Below are 20,933 nucleotides of genomic sequence, written 5' to 3' on the forward strand. Positions count from 1 at the left end.
AATTAATTTTTTATTTTAAAATATTATCTCTTTTACCCACTATAAGAAAATGAAATACTAGTGGCAATTTTGTAGTGGCATTTAACTTAAAAATGCCACTAGCTTTCGTGTTTTTATAAAAATTAAAATATTTTTTTATCAAAATGCCACTAAATATTCAAATAATGGCATTTATACTTATAAATGCTACTAAATACAGAAATTAACGACGTTTATCGACTAAAACACCTTAAATAATCATCTTTAAAAAATTGAAGTGATTATTGAAAGTGTTTTTTACAGAAAATGCCTTGAATAATCTCCTCATAAAAAATGGATAGGGGATTATTGAAAGCATTTTTTGTAGACAACGCCTTGAATAATCCTCTCATAAAAAAATAAAAGTGATTATTAAAGGTGTTTTCTGCCAAAGATGCCTTCAATAATCTCCTCATCAAAATTTAAAGAGATTATTGAAGGGGTATTTAGCCTAAAATAATACCATTCAATAATCATCTCTTAAATAATACCGTTCAATTCTAAAAATTAGAGTAACTCAGTTGGTTAAAGTATACGGTAGTTAACCATAAGGTTATAGGTTCAATCCCTCCCTTTAACATTTTTTTGGCTTTTCAAGGGATTATTCAAGGTATTTCCAGTAAAAAATACCTTCAATAATCCCCTGAAACAATGGGAAGGGATTATTGAAGGTATTTTTTGCTAGAAAATACCTTCAATAACCCCATTCAATTTTTTATAAGAGATTATTCATGACGTTTTTAGCCAAAAATGCCTTTAATAATCCTCCCAAACAATGGGAAAGAATTATTGAAGGCATTTTTTGCTAGAAATGCCTTGAATATCTTCATTCAATTTTGTGTAAAGGATTATTCAAGGTGTGTTTTGGATAAAAGCGACTTGAATAATCCCCCCAAAACAATGGGAGGAGAAGTCAGTTGTACATTTATGCCCAAAAAATATTTGGTTTATATATGTGATACTACGAATTACATTTTGAAATTTACATTACAAACATTGTAGTTTTTTAATAAATTGACCACACATCCGAATTTAAAATTGATAACGTTGCTATATAAATATACTTTTTTCAAATAATCGCACTAAATATATGTGTATTCATATAAGCTGACAATTGATATAAAACAAATATAAGCCAATAATATTAAACCAATACCCCCAATCTAGAAACTTAAATTATCCATTCAACATGGCATGTTAAAAACATTAGAACAAATGAAATGCATATATTTACACCCAACCAACAATCTCCAACCTCAAGGTTTAACAAATGATAATACATACTCACATCACTCTTTACAAACTTCATCAAGTTTGTCTATCGTAAAGTTTCCTTTACTCTCCCACTAAAAAAAATCAGAAGTAAATGTTAATAAATGATAACATAATTTAGCTTTTTTTGGAAGATATAATGATTTTATGAAATTAATACTAACCTTGAATGGTGTGGCCATAAAATCATATGATACTATCTCTCTTATAAAACGAAGGACATAATAGCCACATTCGGTATATCCTGATTGATGAGGTATCTGAAAAATAAATTTAGTGGGTTTAGGAAACATATATCTAAACAAACTTAGCATAAAAGAATAAATTTTACATTTACCGATAATGACACCCAATTTATCTTTGCTTTCTTATCAACTGCAGACATTATCCTAAATTGAAAAGAAAAAAATTACTTAATACAAAAATAAAAGTAATTATGAAGAAACAGAAGATAATATAATAACATATAATACCTCTTTATAAATTTTTAATATCGGGGTTAGGCATCATCGTTGATTGAGCGAAATTAAATAAATATGGTGTAAAGGAATTGGTTTCAATCACAATAACCAGACAATAATGATTACGAAACAATAAGAATGATATACTCAAATTAGGCATCATCTCATATTCGAGTAAGGTTGAAATAATTATTTGTATGAATATAACTTACGCAGCATTATACGGGAGCAAATAATAACTTACCTACTTATGTTGATAATTTTATTTAATATTTTAAAAATATTATTTCTTTTATCTTCTTTTTTTTTTCCTTGAAAAGATTTTTTAAATGTTAGAATTATCTATTAATAATAATTAATTTTTATAGTTATGATGTGAGAGTTAAATAATTAAATCTAAGTTAAAAAGTTTACATATATGTATGGTTATTTTTTTTAATAGAAGCATAATCAATAGTTAATATTAATTGTTGTAAATTTAATGGTAATTATTCCATTACATTATAGTAAGATCCATAATTTTAAACTTACTATGTAAGTCTCAAAAAGTTGTTCTACGGGATCAACAGCTGATCTCCAACTCCTTATCTTTGTGCTAAATATTAGGTAGTTCTATTGTTAGTTATTCCCTCTCAAATGACCATATTGCTTCTTTGCCAAATGGTATTTTATCATTTGTCCAGTTGAATGCTAAGATAGTTGTGGTAGCTACCTTGTATAAGAGATAATTATGCAATTACACCAACACCTGTTGGTCATAGTGGCAAGCAGCTCGATTCCCCTTAAGTAAAGTCTCGGTTTCAAGTCTTGTGAATGAAAAAAATAGGCTTAGGAAAGCTTTCCCTTTTATGGGGTCTGACTTGATTTGACTCTGAATTAGTCGAGACCCAAAGTGGCTATTGAACACCAAGAGGTCCCAGACAAAAAAAAAATTATGCAATCACAATAAATAATTATGTAAAATTCATCGCTTATAATTATAGATTCTATATAAATTTTAATGAATCTTACACCATTTTAAATTATGATTAATTGTAATACAATAATTATAGATAATATACTACCTGTCTAAGCATGCATGCGCCACTTGGGGAATTCTATTTATACTCTATTTATTACTCTATACAACCCACTTATAAATACACCCCAAATTAAAAACTCAATTTTTTATTTTTACTAATTACACCCACGGTCCCCACTTTCTATTTTCCATTTCTACCATTTCTCTCTTCACTTTTTAATCCAAAAAGAAAAACCCTAAATCCATCAAATTAACCCCAAATCACTTGTGTTTTTAAGTTTTCCACTAATTAAAGGTAAATTATTTTCGATTGATTTTGCTTGAATTATGGTTGAAATCATGTGAATATAGGTTAAGGTTTGCGATAAGATTTAAGTGAAATCGAGCTTCTTGAAAATAGATATTCGAGAAACTTTAAGACTTTTTAGAAATCCATTTCCAAGAGCTTCAATGATTCTCGGATATATATTTTCGAGAAGTCTAAAAACTTCTTGCTTATCCATTTTCAAGAATCATTAAAGTTTCTTGAAAAAAGATTTTCAAAAAGCCTTAAAACTTTTTGGATGTCCATTTTCAAAAGCCCTTAAAGTTTCTTAGATATCTATCTCCAGAAATCTTTAAAAATTTTCAAAAGTGAATTTCTTACCTTTAATCACTGAAAACCTTACTCATGCAAATCCATGTCCCATAAGTTGTTCAAGAATGACTTAATTAAAAATATTTGCGCTTATAGACCCATTTATTTGATCATGTATGCAAATATAACTGAAATGGATATTCTCAAACATGCAAGGCACAAACCTATTTTTTTTTCTTGAGACTCCAGAAAACCAAGAACACATTTTTCTGATTTTCTAGTTTTGCATGGGTAAAAGAGTGTTCTTGATTTTCTGATTTCAAGACAAGAACACCTTTATGTCTATGCATATTTGAGAACTAACATGTCTTTTTCATTTGCATAAATGATCAAGTATGAGCACATTTGATTCGACCCTTCCCACCCATGCTTGCTTTAGAATTTATCTCCAATGTTCTCACATTTGTATTATTTATTTTAAGATTAAGTATATTTATTTTATTTAAATGTAAATTAAATGTTATTAATAGTTTATAACTAAATATATATATTTAAACAAAAATTTATGTATTTTCAAAAATAAATATTCAAAAATATAATGTAAATCTCGAAAATAAATTTTTAAAAATATAATAAAATTTTGAAAATAAAATTTTGAAAATTTTATTTCACTCTTGAAAATAAAATTTTTGACAATTATATTGTATTCTCAAAAATCTATTTCGAAAAATGCAATTGCATGTTCGAAAAATCCATTTTTGAAAATGTAACATAATTCTCTCCATCATTGAATTCAAAAAAAAAAAAAAAAAAAATTGAATGTAAAAACTATTGAATTGTTTTTGTCGTTTACTAAAAATTAAAATCGATATTTTCTATATAGTTACTGTGTAAAAAAATTTTGGTATATTTAGAAGTCCCGCGCCACTTAAGATTAGCATGTCACACCAACTACTAAATTAAGAGCAGAATTCCCAATGACTGACACGTCCCCACTTGGATTCCTAACTAGCTATCAAGAAACCCCACAAATCAGTCTTGTTTGCCAGATGTATTTCATTGATTGCCTTGTGCTAGTTTAGGTGTAAAATATCTGCAGCCTTGCACCTCAGCTCACCAAGACAAAATAGGATAAAGTAAATCAAAACAAATGGATAAAGGCATCCCAACCACCAATCTGATGCTTAGAATCAAAATCCAACAGTTTCACTTAGCGAAATTCCTAAAACACCAAGAAGAAGCTCTCTAAAAACCGTTGAAATTTTGCAATCAAAACATTTCACATTAAAGCATAGAAAATATCGATGAATATCGGCAGAAGAATGTTTTTGGAGCAAAACAGAGATCATTAATGTACCATTACATTTATAGTCTTTCCAGGGTACTGTTCATTGCTTTTATGTACATGAAATCATGCCTACATATTAGCACCCCTCGTCGGACGACATACATGGTTCCTTTTGCGTGCGTGTTCTTCATTATGGTGTTGTGTTCGACAAGCATATCCATACCAGCAATCCTCCCTTTGTGATGCATCAGAGGGTAGAAGCTATAATCTCAAATGAGCAGCACAAGTTAAAACGGAAACCAATACCATTTAGATTTAAAGAACTAAAATAACCAATCAAAATTCAAAATCATGTCTAATTAACAACTTGTTCATATTATGCATAACTATGAAATTTGGAAAAGCTTACATATTTGGGCATTGAAACCCGGAACCAATACAGAAGAAACGAGACCAGCTTTTCATGACAAGTGCTGCATTTAAAACAGAACTAAAAGTTAAACATGTCACCATTTTAACAGCAACAAAGACAGCAACAGCTAAGGAAAAACCAAGCAAGCATAAAACCACAAGATAGTCTACCTAAAATTATATATATATATATATATATGACAAGAATTACAGAAATGTTGAGCTTTTACAGGAAACATAAAGGGTTCATTTGGTACACTTGACGATGGAGAGAATAGGATAAAATCCCCTTATATACAATGACAGAATTCAGTTAAGAGGATAGGATGAGTAATAAAATGACAGCCTCCTAATATAAAGTGATTCAATGGCCATCTGACACGTATACAAAAATTTTTCAACATGGTACATCTGCTAGAGCAAAAGATCATAAAGGAAAAAAAGAATAGTGATTAGTAACCACTGATTATTCGACATGGGAAGCAGGTAAATATCAGACCAATAGAAACCCCAAAACTAATGGTTTGGGCTTCTTAACAGTCAACCAGGGAAAAAAAAAAAAAAGAGCACTGTGAGGTAAAAGCTTCAAACAAAACAAAAATTACCAGCAAACATGTGTTGCTGCAGTTATCCTCTCAGCATGATTGAGTGGCATCCTTGTTCGGTCTACAATTAAGTAAAAACCACGTTCAGAAATATCCTCACAAACAAAATTAAAAAGTTCATTATCTTGGAAAATCTATCACGTTGCCAGTGATATTAAATTGAAAAACAATTACATCAAATTATAGAAGATGAAAAAGTATGCAAATTGAGTTCCATTGCTTTTGAGCTCTATTCATGGTTGTCATTACTGTATTGATAGTGTTGTTACTGGGTGGCATATGAATTTACTGAAAACCATATTATGAACTTAATTTTGTTTCAATATGTTACCTCTAGTACTAGTTTATCTTAGACATCAGCCTGTTTCAGTAAATTTAAGGGAAAATGGTGCCTCATTCAGTATGCAGTCAACAAAGGCAGATATTTTTTCTTAGCAATTTGTATCGAATATATCAAAAAACTAGAAAATGGACGTTCTACAGAATCCAAAGTAATTGGAGAAAAAACCAGCCCTACATTCTTCTCTTGGTCTTTCCATCTCACAAAAGACATTTCTTTCCCAATTCATTTGCAAGCCATGATAGATACTTCAAGCTTCAGTAGTGACTATATCTGTGTTTATAAAACAACTTCAAAGGCAGGAGGTCTTTTCAGTAGAATGTAGAGTATCTAAGTTGGCTTTGAAGTCTCCAGTGAAATTACATAAGAAAGTAGAGAACCAACGAGGGCCAAAGAGACAGGTGGCATGAAGGTAGCTTTAGGGGAAGAAGTACTACACTTTTATGTTTTGGTGTAATCGTGGATATGCTTGGAACCTGGCATGTATTCATTTCTGTTAGGAAGCCAACCTAGTTGGTAATAAGAAATCTTAAAACATCTGTTGAACTCAACCCCTATATAAATGTTTTCCTTTTTCTTTCATTTTTATTTTGAAAGGATTTTAAAGGTTGTTAATATTCATATTTTCTTCATATGGTTCTTATTTATGTATAAGTGCTGTATATAAATATGCTATTAAAATGTATACTTTAAATTAATAATAAATCTGCAACAATAATTTGAAATGAATAGAACATACCATTTTAAGAGAAACTGAAACACTTAGCACAAAGGTACACATAACCTTGGTGCCATGTGCATTAACTACAAGCAAATGTTCTCTATTAAAACATCCAACAAAGACAAAATGAACAAGAACACATTTCATGCACAGATGGAAGAAGCTTAGATGCATCATTAAAAAAAAGGAACAAAGAAACTCTATGTTATGACATGGAACCACTAATGGCACCAAGATGAAAAGTCCTCCTATCCGTCCTCATAATGTTAAAGCTTGTTGGACAAGGAATCTTTAGACAACATGAAACCTAACCTAATGCAATTCAAGCAGAGTTCAAGAAAGCCATTATTTAGTATGTCAATGGACCAGAGCCATAAAAAGGTATTCATCATAATGATAATCACAACTTAAAATATCTTACTTTGGTAATAACTGATACGGTCATCCCTTATTCCTAATAAAAATTGTGGAATAAATGAAAACCACATAAGAAAGGTGAACTTACTAAAAGATAAAACTAAGATGATGTACCAATACAACCTATGTTACTCAGACTTACCTATCAGAATCAAACATGGGTATGTTAAAAACAGCCGCATTCAATTTTTCCTAAGTCACAACCACCATTCCCATGCCAACTTTGGAAATGTCAAATTTGATCAACATGAGTTTTATGAGCAAAGAGTTGAAACAACAAGCAAGACAATTAAGTTCCCAATCTTTGGAGCAGAAAAAATATGTTAAAATATCAACATACCAATTTCCCTATTGTTTAGATTTCTAATCCATTCTGCAATAACTTCCTGCAAGGTTCTCCCTGTCTGCGTAATACACCTCTCTGTGATCTACAAAAAAAAGTGCACCAAATCAGAACTTTACTGGTAACACAGTATAATATATTTATAGAATAACAATATAGTAAAGAGACTACCATACATCTTGTTCATATCTATTCATTTCATGTACCATGAAAGGAATCCTAGTTATAGTGTGTTCAGAAATCTGCACACCATATTTATCAGTAAAAATCGTAAAATTTTGTATGTCAAAAGCTGAAAATAAAATGTTAGCAACATGAAATTGTACAGAACCTTGCAAACAGAGATAAAGAGAAACTTTTCTAGCAATAAAAATTCAGCAATTATAGTCGGGCATGTAAGAACTAAAAAAATTAATACTCAAGCAGAAGCTGCTCAAGAACACCATTTATTTGTATGGAAAGAAACCAAGAGAGAGAGAGAGAGAAGGAGAGAGATTACAGAAAATGAGGAGCAACGGTCAATTTCATAGAAGTTTTTTCAAATGGCCAAGGGGTACTGTTACAACAAATTGCTCATTCAGATTGAAAAAAAAAATGCTCATGCTCGACCTCTTTTTATTTCAAAAGAAAGCCAAATTTGAAGGTAAGACAGAACAGCAAGGTAGGCTTGCTTGTAGCAAAAGCCATGTTTAATGACGTGCAACATCAGTCATCCATAAATAAACACCAAATGATAAGAGCACAAAGACAACAACGACACATTGGGAACCTTGTCCAGAATCAATGGACTAGGAGGTCAAGATCAATGCGGTTTTAACTAGCAACAATACCGGTCTAAAAGTCTCATGATTGCACACAGGATAAAAGTCACTTCTGGTAACCCTTTGAGCATGCCAATATGCACCACAAAATGTTCTATCACATCCCAAACCTGCAAGAGTGAAAATTGAAAATCTTAGAAAAAAATGTAAGAGGTTTGGGCTCGAACTTCAAGGGACATTCCCATGAGGCTCTGACTAAGCAAATGTCAATGCATACATACTCCACTCAATCAGATAGTTTGCCAGAATAATAGGTTTGGTGCGTTATGTTTCCTTTGGAAATTTTTAGTCAGCTTTCTTGAGAAGTTCAGGTATAATTGTTTGAGTTACAATGGATAGATTGTTGACTTTGATGGATTTCAAATTAGGCAGAGAAAGAATTGGAGGTGAGACCAAGAGCAAAAACATACCTTCATGATAAAAGAAACATATTGGAGGAAAAATAAAAGGAAAAGAAGAAAATAATTCATTTTTGTTAATAAATTATAAGCATCATACCATGTCAAGAACTCTACTGGCTCAAAGGTAAAAGAGTTATTGATTTTCCTTTCTTAACACAATTTTTTTAAGTATTTGGATGTGATTTTTACAAACCAAAATTCAAGGACAATTTAAACATTCGACAGCAGTATAGGGACTAAATTGAGCAGTAGCTCAAACAACTATAAGCAAGTACAATGCTCAGTATCTACTAAAAAGGACAGGAAAGGGTAGTCGGGAGTGATGGAAGGGCATTTAATGCAAGTACCCAGGCAAGCACTCCATGATGTAGAAAAAGTAGGGAAAATGATATAGATATAACGGAAATTAGAAGGAAAATCAGAGATAGACAAAATAAACTAGAGGGAAACAGAGGAAATTGGAGGGAAATATAAGAATCAAGTAGAGAAAACCAGAAAAGAATCATTAGAGTGAGACAAATTTCAACACTCAAAATCACAAATATTCATAACCCAAACCTACTAGAAACTGAATATGGGTATTTATAGAGCCCTAAACCCTAAAAAAATATAAAAATAACAATATACTTCGCGGAAGATTTTTATGTCCTATTTGTTGAAAGAAACTGAGAAATGGTGTTGTATTTTTAAGTATTTATGATTGGTAAATTTTGATAACATTTTTCATTGCACTCCAAATACTAGAAAATGTTTTTTTATAGTGATAGACAAACATTAAAAAATATTCTTTTTAAAGGTAGTTACTTTTAACAGAAAATGTCTATCAGGAAGTAAATTTCTTGTTACCAAAAGCAGATAGAAAAACAACCTAAAGAACCTAAATATTATAAAGATGACAATTAAACTCATAAAATATAACAGAATTACTAAATGAAATATTTAGGTCATTATCTCTTTTTCATGCTCCATCACTGACACATCAATACTTACAGTGTTGAGGTACATTCATATCAGCTCTAGAAGGCATCATTCCACCACAAGCTTGACATTGTAAATGGATGGTGTGCTGGTTGCATTGAAATCCACCAATTTCAGAGCCTGAAAGTTTTAATTGAACAAGTTATATTTCACATGAAAAAAATTAATTAGAAACATAAAGCAAGAATTAGGCAGAAAATACTTATCAAGAGCTAAGTTCATTATCTAAAGCATGTCAGCAAAAGTACAAAACACTAATTAAAGGAGGAAAAAAAAATAGAGATGTTGATGTTATCCTTTGCTTTGTTTATCGGTATCTAATGACTAATGACACAACACAATAACAGAACCATTAAGACTGAGAAAGAAAAGTTGGGTATTTCATAATATAAAAAGGATAAAGAAAGAAAGAAAGAATTGAAAAACTTATCTCACCGCATTGAGGACATTGAGGTCCCTCATCATCACTTTCCTGACTATCATATTCTTCACTATCAAGTACCTCATCTGGAGCAGCCCAAGCCCTTTTCCTTTGGATACCTCTTCCAGACCTAATGACCTAGCATATGTCACAAGTACAGAGAATAAGAGACAAGAGGAGTAGAAAAAAGGAAAAATCACAAACAGATTATAGCTAAACAATTTATGCAGGTTTCACAAAGAACCCAAGACATCATGCAAATAAAAAGAACAATAAATATGTAGCTTGTTTCTACAGCTGAATGTTATAATAAGCAATTAATCAAAAAGTGGACCTCAACACTGATAAATAAAATCAGAGAATTATTAATATATTTTGCAACACTGATCCACTGCAGCGCTTTTAGCATTTTCTATTATAATCTGTGAATAGTCTTTAAGGCATTGCTTACTGCTTTCCCAACTAAAATGAGGACCTGATGGTTACAAACTAATCACTAGTTAACTAACATGACAATCATCTAACCAGAATAGATTGCCATGTTTGCTCTAATTTCAGCTAAAACAACTCCTAGAAGTCCAGCAATCAATTACATACAAAAACTACGCAAGGCTTGTAGGACACATCTAAACTTGGAAAATATTCACTCCTGTTATCACACAACAGAACAAAACAAAAGCTACCTTACAAGGATAGAGGTTTTAGTAATACGTTCAGATGCACAACCAATATTATGCGCATGTGAATTACTAAAAGTCATATTTGACAAATTCTGGAGGCTTACTACTCGAGGATATCTATCATGGTAAACCGCACTCATTGACATTATCATCAAAATAAACAGCAAAGATACAAATTTCAAATGACAGACAATGACAAAGAGTGCAACTACTCACAAGATTTGATTTAATCGTCGCATAAGAGTCTATAAGTGCAACTTCTTCACTTGAACGTCTTAGAGAAGGATCCACTTGCAGGATATGCTGAGAGAACAAACAAGCAGTTGATTAAGTAAAAATGAGACAACAAAAATAATATCACATCCTACATAGGAGAATAACACAAGTTTTACACCCTTAAATACTCATTAACAAAAAAACAATAGCATGATAACCAAACGAGACCTCAATGCACTACAAAGAGGTCCAAACAATATCTATCCATGAGTAGCTCTCAAGGGCAGTAAGCTGGCAACACAAAAGTGAATTGTCGACAAAATTATCCTGCTATATCTATAAATGGCAAATGTGCAGGTTACAATAGGTTCTGATCGGGTGTCTTCGAATGCAGATAATTTTAGATTCAAGTCAGCTCAGATCATCCTTGTCTGGACAAATTTTGGGTCATTTTGGATTTCATATAGCCATTTTTACAAAATAAGATCAATGGTTTCTCTTGCTTCAAAACAGGTGTCAAGTCGGTATCTTAGATTAATTTAATAATAATTTCACATAAAAAAGCTATTCAAAACTAATAATTAAAAATTTATAAAAATAATATTCTTGTAAAAAAAAGTAAAAAGTAATACTCCTTCCATATAACCGCATCCCATTGAAAACTTGAATATCACTATTTTAACTGACAGAATTTTATGTTTAAGCATTTGATTTTTTTCAATCAACTTTCAATTTAAACATAGAAATATAATCTTTCTATAGCATTTTTTTGTTTGGATACATAAATGGTAAAATTCTAAATTCAAAAGCTCACCTTTTTTTTTTTTGGTATACTACTTATTTTAATTATAAAAATGCATGGTATTTAAAAATTAAAAAAAATCATGACATTCAAAATAATTGATAATAGAACCTCTGTTGGCAATTCAGAAATGACATTTTGGAACAAAATCATTTTATCTAGAAAACAACTTTCATAAAAGAAAGAATTTTCTATTGTTTGGTAAACTCAATTATAATAAAAAAAAAATTAGCTATTAATTTGGGGCCCAAAATAGCTTTTTCAAGCTTATTAAAAATACCTCATTCCCAAAAAAAAAAAAAAAAAAAAAAGGGAAGAAGCTAGTCCAAGTCATTCCACCTTGAATAAACCTATCTCCCAAACTCAAGACTGGAGACTCCTTTCACCTTGTGAAGGATGCATGCTGGAATTGCAGAGAAGATGAAAACCCAAAATAGGGGTTGGGAAGTGTGATTTAAGAGAGAACCCAAAAAGGTTTTGGAAAGATGTAGAGATTTGATGAAATTTGTTGAGAGTTTAGAGTGGTGGAATGAAAAGATAAAGATTTGTTGAGAGTTGAACTTTGAAATTGAAAGTGAGAGAGAGATGATAGTGATGAAAAAAATAGGGTTGTTTCATATATAAAGGGTAAAATTGTAAATAAATAATTATAAATAAAATACATATACTATAAAAATGTTAAATATATATTAAAATAAAGCTAGATTAACGTCACAAACCACTTGAGTCGAGCATTGGGATACTTGAACTCGGCTCACTCAAGAACTCGAGCTCGGCTTGACAGTGAATAAGCCGAGTTTGAGTTTTTTTCTAAGCCAAGCTCAAGTAGCTTGTGAGCACATTAGCTAGTTACACCCTTATCCATTACCTTTTAAGTTGAGAACATTTTAGTTGCCAACATTTAGATTGATTCAATGGAATGCTCAACCTTATTAAAATAAAAAATTATTAGAATGTAGTCCTTCCGTCTATTTGGTCTGTCAAAACCACATAGTTTACATTTAAGCTTAACATGAGCAACATGTGACACTTCTTTTTATAGGTATTATATTTCTTTCATTTATTCCTCTTGTTCTTTCCTTCCAATACTCCCTACCCCTCTAGCAAGGAAGAGACATATCTACCAAATAAATCAAAATCCAACCCTGGTTCACAACAATCGATTTTTCCTAGGCCACATATTGCCCACAAAGTGCCAATCAAGCCACTCCATATTTGGCCATTGCCTAAACTAGTCAATGCGTTGGAGCAAATCATGGCCCAACTAGGCATATTCAGCAAGCTTAAAGTAAAATTTACCCCCCAACTTTGCACCAATGGTGCACTGCACTAGTACTCAAGCACAATAGGTTAGATTCGACTCTATCTAGTGCCATATGGTTTGCAAGGACAAATTCAGCCCAAGGTGCCAAATAGGGGCCAGTTCCATATATGAAGGGAGAAAAGTAAAAACAAAAAAAAAAAAAAAAGGAAGAAAATGAAACTTGAAAAAATTATGAAATTTCTATCTTTAATTTTTCATTTTTAAAAACTTCCTCTCCATTCTTTTGGTCCTAAATAATATAGATTTCTTCCACTTGGTTGTCATTCTGTCAATCTTGATGGTCAAATTGATACAAAGACCAGAAACATTTAATATGGATGAGGATTCAATCGGATCAACTTAACGGTTGCGGACCAAAATGTAACTTACAAGGTTAGGACCATTCATGCTACTTATTCCTATTTCTCCCACCCAAGCGTGTTCTTAAGGAGAAACCAAGACATTTTCTGCTCTATTTTGCAGTTTTTTAGTTTAAAAGAAAACTAAATCATTGGTGATTAATCAATTGACCTAACAAAGTTAATCTACAAATTTTTCTTGTTTTAGTTTTCTCCCAATTTCAACGTCACTAGCATTTACTTAGTTAACAACAATAAGAAAATAACTTATCCAAAGAGTAGCCAAACGTATCATGTTATACGTAATTTTCACACAATTAACTCCTTACTTGCATCACATTACCTATAATATATTTTGGCAATCTGAATTTACTGACATGATGATTGTTGCAACACCATGTCATTGCTTCAGTTGTCAGTATTTTGTAATTTTTGTTAAAGATTACTTAGGGTTATAGTAAGAGGGGATCATTTGAGCCATAAAACCCAAATAACTAAAAATAAGAGGTAATTCAATATGCTACCTCCTCAATATTGCGCAGAAAATGGTTTCTTCCAGCAAATTGTACAACAGCTCTACACTGGGGGCATAGCACACTTGAATGTTTCTTTTGTGACCTCTTTAACCACTCAGAGAAGCATCCATTGCTATAAGCAATAGAAGGAAGCTAAAATCAAAATCAATTATGGCAATATATTACTAAATAAGCAAGAAAAAATTACAAACCAGAAGTTGTGAAGGCAAGGAGCAATAGTGATAACATCATGCCATATATTCAAGCAGATGCTGCATTTTGCATGCTCAATATCAAAAGAGATCTGTAAAACGCAAAATACCAAAACATATATGCCATAAGCATACCTCCGGACGCAACAGTCCATATCAGAGAAAGATATTGCATGATTAATCTATATTCACCTTCAACTGCTTTTTGCAGGTTTCTTGACCAGACATCAGTTTAAATCTGTAGCTCAAATATCCTGGAAGTAACAAGAGAAGAAAAAAAATGAAATAATCCAACCAGCACATGTTACATGATTTAAAATACAACTACTACTATTATTTAATACAAATCAAATATTTCTTTGACCAGCAGATAACTTCATTAAAATACAGAAGTAGTCATCAGATTTCCCATAAATTCATTGCATAAGGGGCCTACATCAACGCAACCATTCCCTTTACTACTAGGGCAAATTGTCTAGGGGAAGTAGCTTCGAAGTTACAGGAGGATATCAGTCATATGCTCACATTGAAAAAGTTGGAAAAATATATCCATAACAGATTCTGAAATTCATTAAGCAAAGGGATATAGGTGGTCAATAGTTAAAGACTTGTTATGAAACAGATTGCAGGATATTGTAAAAAATAACAAGAAATCAAGTTCTGCAGTTCCAAAGATGAGTTCTTTGGGACCAAGAAGGGGTAGAAATTGATGCACATTGGCTTATGGACAAACTGAATTATATGTTTGCTTTTAACGGAAAAACATGGACTGTTGTTAATTTTAGTTGAACCCAGGAAAGCAGCATATGCAATAGAGAATAAAACAAGTATATTGCTTAAAGAGGAGGATAAAAGGAAAAAAAAATATATTAAGGTAAGAGGATAAGGAGAAAATAAACAAAGAAATAGTCCAATCAAGGCCATAACGCCCTTCAACCATAGCTCCAAAACCTCTAATACAATTCCATTGACAAAAGGCATTCCACCAGTTATCTAAAAGCCAGTTATTCAAATAAGACCATGATTTTTCTGTTTCAAAAGGTTCCTCCTAATGTGGCACCTATAAAGCAATATGAAACTTACGTATACACATTTTTTAACACATCTTTTGCTAATGTTTTTGTCATTAGAATTTTTGGCAAGTACCATTGGCCAAAGCACGTTAGGTGTAATGACAAATAAAATTTAACTTGCTTATGAGCAGACAATTACAATGTAGTATGATAGAAATCCAAACTCAGCAACTAAAATAGTTTGTAACAATTAACAAGTAAAGAGTTTATATTAGTAATAATTTCTATTTATTAAAGAGTGCAGCAGCAGAATGCAAATAAATAGCAAACTCATAAAAGTAATAGCCTGTTATTCACTATGACAAATCTCTCTCTTATAACTTTTTTGATTACTTCAAATAATCTTAAACCCAATACTTCACATTTTGTGGTGAGGGAGAGGCCCTCGAGCCATGAGAACAATGGCTGCCTCCCTCCCTATCCACAATGATAAAAATTTTCGAAAATAATATGATGATATGATCAGGTCGTTAAGTTTAATAGATACAAAACTCTAAACTCCTTTCAATTTGAAAAATCATAAATCAGAAAACAATCTCAACACTTTGCAGTCCAACCACTGATATTTGTTAGCAATTTTAATCTACAATATACATTTTGCATAAATTACTATCAACACTAAGAATATAAAAAAAGTATAAAAAAAAAAGGGTTAACGAGTGATCCATTCAGATGATTCAGAAGGTGAAAATTTAACAGTCACAAAAAGTCAGTTATGGAAACATAACCATCAAATCAAACTAAAGCTGACCTTCTCTATTAGGACCAAAAACTATTTCAGTTCCACATTTGATTTCAACCACATCTTCTCTTTGGACAACAGCATCATCAACCAATATTTCATTTGAACTGCAGTTGCTCAATACATATGGAGAAAAGAGAAATAGGTAAAAACAAAATATATGTAAAAAAAAAAAACTTGCATTGAGTAGTAATTGGGGGAATAGAACACAAAATTTGCACTAGTTAAAATGGATAACTATTATAATGAATGACAAGAAAATCACCGCTCAACAAAATTTTTGCACCTGTTATGCCTTTATATCAATTTCAAAATTTGACTAAGTAATGAACCCTTGTAATTAGCAGAATTATTATATCTAGCCATTTGTTTTAGATGAAAAATCAATATTTTCTTGGTAATTACAATTAAGTTCAACAGCGGGATTTGATTGAGAATAAAATATTAACTTCTCCAGTAGGACATATCACAAAAAGTAATATGGATGATCAATAAGAAAGGATTTAAAAGATATCTACCAACCGATTAGATTACCAGTTAAGAGACTTATGTATTTTTTAGGAATAATTTAAGGCAATCTACAAAAGCAAAAAGGGGAAATTTCACATTTACCGCAAATTTCCGTACATTTAGAATTCTAACTAGGGACATGGTTGCTATGGTAAGACCACACTCCATGTTTGATTGAACATTGAAGACTTCAAATTAGAAGATGCAGTATCACTGCCATAACTTTAAATATTGAGTCCTAGAAATTACATATTATTTTTGCCTATCCCTTCCTTAAATAAATGCTTCCTAATATCACTCTAACCAACTCATCATTAGGAAGTTGTAAATAAGACATTGTAAGTCAATTACAATGTAAAAAAACCATGGCAAAATGTTTGTGTTGAAGTGTCCTCAATGCATGGCATATTTTTTCGGGAAGTTCCACATTTCCATAAAAAAGAAGCAGCAAGTTATATATCCAAATAATATAGAAATACCCAAACCAAGCCCAAGAAATCATCCAGTGTAGGATGCATAAAATACAAGGCTAGGAACAGTCTAATTCAGAAGAAGTATCATCTTTGAGAAAGGACTTCTTTGCCAAAAAAAGCGTTAAAATTTTCCCAAATATTTATTTGGTCAACTTAGATGCATAACATTTTGGCAAAAGAAAAGGTCAAATCTCCCTTCTCATTATTAGAAAGAAAATAAAGCAGCCAAAGACAGTACAAGACTTCTACAAAGACAATTTTGTTTTCTTCTTGTTATAAGCATCAAATTGCCACCGAAAATTACACACCAGAGTTCTCATGGTAATCTGTAACTTCCTCAAAGATTCATATACAAATCAATCAAATATTCAAAGAACAAGTACCTGTATCTTATGTTCATCAGACTCGGATGTGAATGCTGGTCATGCATATGTTCTTAACACAGATGCATTCAATTTTTCTCATGTTTTTCCTTACATTTGAAGGGTCATAACCCATGCATATATTCACTTCAAGGCATAGAATATTCCTGACAAGGGTAGTACGAAGTGCCATACAGCTTAAATTGGAGATTCAGGTTTAAATGATCTACTTTGTGGACTTCAAAATAACCAAACTTGTTGATGCATTATACAGTGATTACCAGAACTAGAAAACCCAAAGATAGAAGATGAAACGGTATGCAGGGCTTGAGAAGTCCACAAAACAGGGTGCAGGCTAGGTAATTATGGACTCAAGTTCTTTTATGGACAGCACTTAATCAACATATAAAAATTGTAATAGGACAAAGACTCTTCAAATTTATAAAATGAGAAAAGAAGTTTTTATTTGCCATGAGAGTAAAGAGGCTTTAAATGATAACTTGCTTAAACTTGCACTTGTTTATCATCATCATAATTTTGTGGTTTCATGCAGTTATTTTGCTAATTATCACCATGGTTTTCTTTTGACAGTCAAAAGTTTTGTACTACTTCACTAACGATACATAAGGATGATTACTCTATAATTAAGTATTAGGAAGAACTTTAATGATAATTAGTAGCACTTCCTTAGTTGTCACCCACTCAAAATTAGCCTTGTTAGAACTCCCCCCCCCCCCCCCCCCCCATATAAATGAATGCAATCTTTCATTTTGAGAAGGATATTTCTAGCCGTATTTCTCTAGAGTATGAGTAACAAGATGGCTTCTTACTTGTGGTGACTAAAGAATATCGTAATGTTACTTTGAAGTTTTCTTTCTATTGATATTGTTTGTTAATACTTCTCTATCTCTGTAACTATTGTGTTGCATCTTATAGACTTTGAAGGGTCAAGAAATATAGTCTCCACAAATAATTTCACTAAAAAAAAATATAGTAAATGCAAAGGAAGAGAGCCATCGATCCTATACATTGTCAAACAATGTTCTGAAGGATTTTAGTTGTAGATGCGCAAACACATTTTTCTTTCTTAATTATAGTAATACCAACATTTAGGGTGTGTTTGGATGGAGTATTTTGAGGAGGATTTTCATTTCAATTAAGGTTTTAAAAAGTCGAATAAATTTACTTGTTTGGGTAAAAATAAAAGAGAATTTCAAAATTTAGGTGCTTTTTCAAAATTTCTCCAAATCCTTCATCTCTTTATTGCACATGATCCACCATAAAATACAAAACTATAAAAAAATAAATATCATTTTATTTAACTCTAATATATATTTTTTATTTTTATATTATTAATAATATATATGTATTTTTACAAATCTAATGATACTCATATTGCAAATTTTATTTATACATATATATTTTTTATTTTTAATATCATTATTCTTCTTTTATAATTATTTTTTAAATCTCATCAAATTCCAATAGAGTAAATTTCTTTCGCAGAAATATTTATCCAAACAAAATAAATATAAATGCTAGCATTTTGAAATGATGCATTTTAAAATGCTTTCAGTTCAAATTTCTTCAAAAAATTTCCATTCAAACGCACTCTTAAAGATTAGAACAGGTAACTTGATCGAGTCTCATGCATTATTCATGAAATATAATGCATGCTTCTACTAAACCTAGTTAAAAAAAGCACGAATAGGTTAGTCAATGAATTACAAAATACCTTTTATTTTGCATCATTGCTGTTAACATATCTGAATTCCTCGTTATTTTGCACCAGTCGTGCTTCTCTTGACAAGAGGATGTGATCTGTGAACTTACTATCATCTCGTTTGAACATATCTCAATATCTGAATGTTGTGCATATAATGGTACTGCAAAAGTTAAAAATTGTGAATATCCAAAGCCTTGATGGTAAACAAGTCACCAAAAATCCATGGTCAAATCTTCATTCATGTTTTCCACATCACAAAGCAAAAGCATTTTCAGGTCAAAATCCAGCATTTGGTTCTTTGAAAAAGCTTTCTATCAGAATCATCCTAATCATACCAACATTTGTAGGAATAGGATTTGAATAATGTCCAGCAACAGTACATTTTACCAAGAAGTAAAGTATTAAAGGTAATGAAACGTAAAACATGCCTGGAACTTTATAACACAAATTGTTCAAAAGGTCAAATCAACGAAGAGCCAAGGGCTAGCCTAAATTAATGAAATGCTTAAGAACTATGAAAAAGACACTCGGAAGAAAAGTTTCTAACTGGACTAACAAATGGATATTCCAGAGATGTTAAAGATACCATTTTCTTGTTTCCATAGCAAAAAAGCAAACTCATTTGAAACATGACCCTGAAATTATTCCATTAAAGAAAATTTAATACTTTCAAGATTGAAACAGCATGCACCCAATTCATAATTTTACTTTAGGGTTATGACAGAATGAACGTTTTCAGATTTCAGCAAAGATGTAGCCTTCGTATACACGCAGGCACGAGAATAAAAGAATCCGACAAAGAATTCCCAATTCAATTCAGAAAGAAACGAAAAGATACATACAAGCATAAAATGCAATGCAAAAGACAAGCATAATAACAGAATTTATAAAGAAAGAACAGAACAGGAAAACGAAAAGGAAAGAAAAATGGGAAATTGGGGAGTACCAAGCTTAGCCCAAATTTGGGGGGAGGGTTTTGAAGCAGAGGACTCCCCAACTTCTGCCATAAATGAACTCGTTATATGGAGCCTGGACTGGGGATTTAGTTTCAGTCTTTCAGTGAAAAAGAAACGCTATACTCTCTCTACTTATACTGTGGCTTCCATAAGAAAAAGTTGCTGGGGAAGAGGAAGGCTGGGAGGTAAATAAATTTCCCAAATAATGGCATTTACCCGACGTATCAATTGTAAGTTGGGCTGGGCTTTACTCGGGTTATTTCGGATCTAAAATATATTAGTCAATTTTGAATTGGTCATTTTAGTACCGGGTGATTTTAAATTTGGATTATTTTTAATTGGGGCTAGTTCAAGTTTGAGTATTTTTGTTTCACACTTGATTTATTTGCATTCCGGTCATTCGAATTATTATTTTAGATTTAATTTATTAATTTTTAAAATTAAATTAAATTAAATTTAAACAGATTATTTTATTCAATCAAAATAAAATTGTATTATAATTTTATTAAAAGATAAAAAGTAAAAGATAATATTTTAAAAATAAATATAAATATTGTAGTTTATATGCTTGACAAATTTAAACATTATAGTTTATATTAGAGTTTATATAAATATAAATATAACTATTAAAATTATATTTTATAAAAATAAAAAATATTTAATTTTATTGAACTTGATAAACTTAAACATAATACGATGACAAACACTAAAATAATATAAAAAAAATCATATGTGTTTTAAAAAATATATGTTTTATGTTTATTTATATCAACACAAATATTGACATGTTTAAGAGATAAAAAGTAATGTTTAATTAAATTGTATAATACAAGTTTATGTATAAGATACTTGAAACATGTTTATCACGTTTAACATGTTTAATAGTTTTTATATTTATTTTAATTTAAT

General features: G+C 31.0%; 1 protein-coding gene across 5 annotated transcripts; it reads right to left on the reverse strand.

Annotated features, from left to right (window-relative positions):
* Window positions 1-4,481: 4,481 nt before the first annotated feature.
* On the reverse strand, window positions 4,482-20,224 carry LOC111316077 (RING/U-box superfamily protein). Of its 5 annotated transcripts, XM_089753599.1 has the most exons (15): window positions 20,015-20,202; window positions 19,078-19,228; window positions 16,007-16,104; window positions 14,375-14,436; window positions 14,183-14,274; window positions 13,980-14,103; window positions 10,992-11,078; window positions 10,110-10,233; window positions 9,687-9,794; window positions 8,305-8,405; window positions 7,651-7,716; window positions 7,472-7,559; window positions 5,654-5,714; window positions 5,047-5,110; window positions 4,482-4,898 (listed from the first exon to the last, which is right to left on the reverse strand). In XM_089753599.1, the coding sequence occupies exons 1-15, from the start codon at window positions 20,073-20,075 to the stop codon at window positions 4,767-4,769; spliced, it is 1,419 nt and encodes a 472-aa protein (XP_089609725.1). In that variant the 5' UTR covers window positions 20,076-20,202; the 3' UTR covers window positions 4,482-4,766. The 5 variants fall into 5 exon arrangements, with proteins under 5 accessions (XP_089609725.1, XP_089609726.1, XP_089609727.1 ...); XM_089753600.1 differs by lacking the exon at window positions 7,651-7,716 and having other exon boundaries at window positions 20,015-20,224; XM_089753601.1 differs by lacking the exon at window positions 14,183-14,274 and having other exon boundaries at window positions 13,980-14,123; window positions 20,015-20,215.
* Between the last annotated feature and the right edge of the window lie 709 nt (window positions 20,225-20,933).

The sequence above is a fragment of the Durio zibethinus genome, chromosome 24 (genome assembly GCF_047325235.1).
Source record: "Durio zibethinus cultivar Kanyao isolate XHJ-2024 chromosome 24, ASM4732523v1, whole genome shotgun sequence".
Taxonomy (NCBI): domain Eukaryota; kingdom Viridiplantae; phylum Streptophyta; class Magnoliopsida; order Malvales; family Malvaceae; genus Durio; species Durio zibethinus.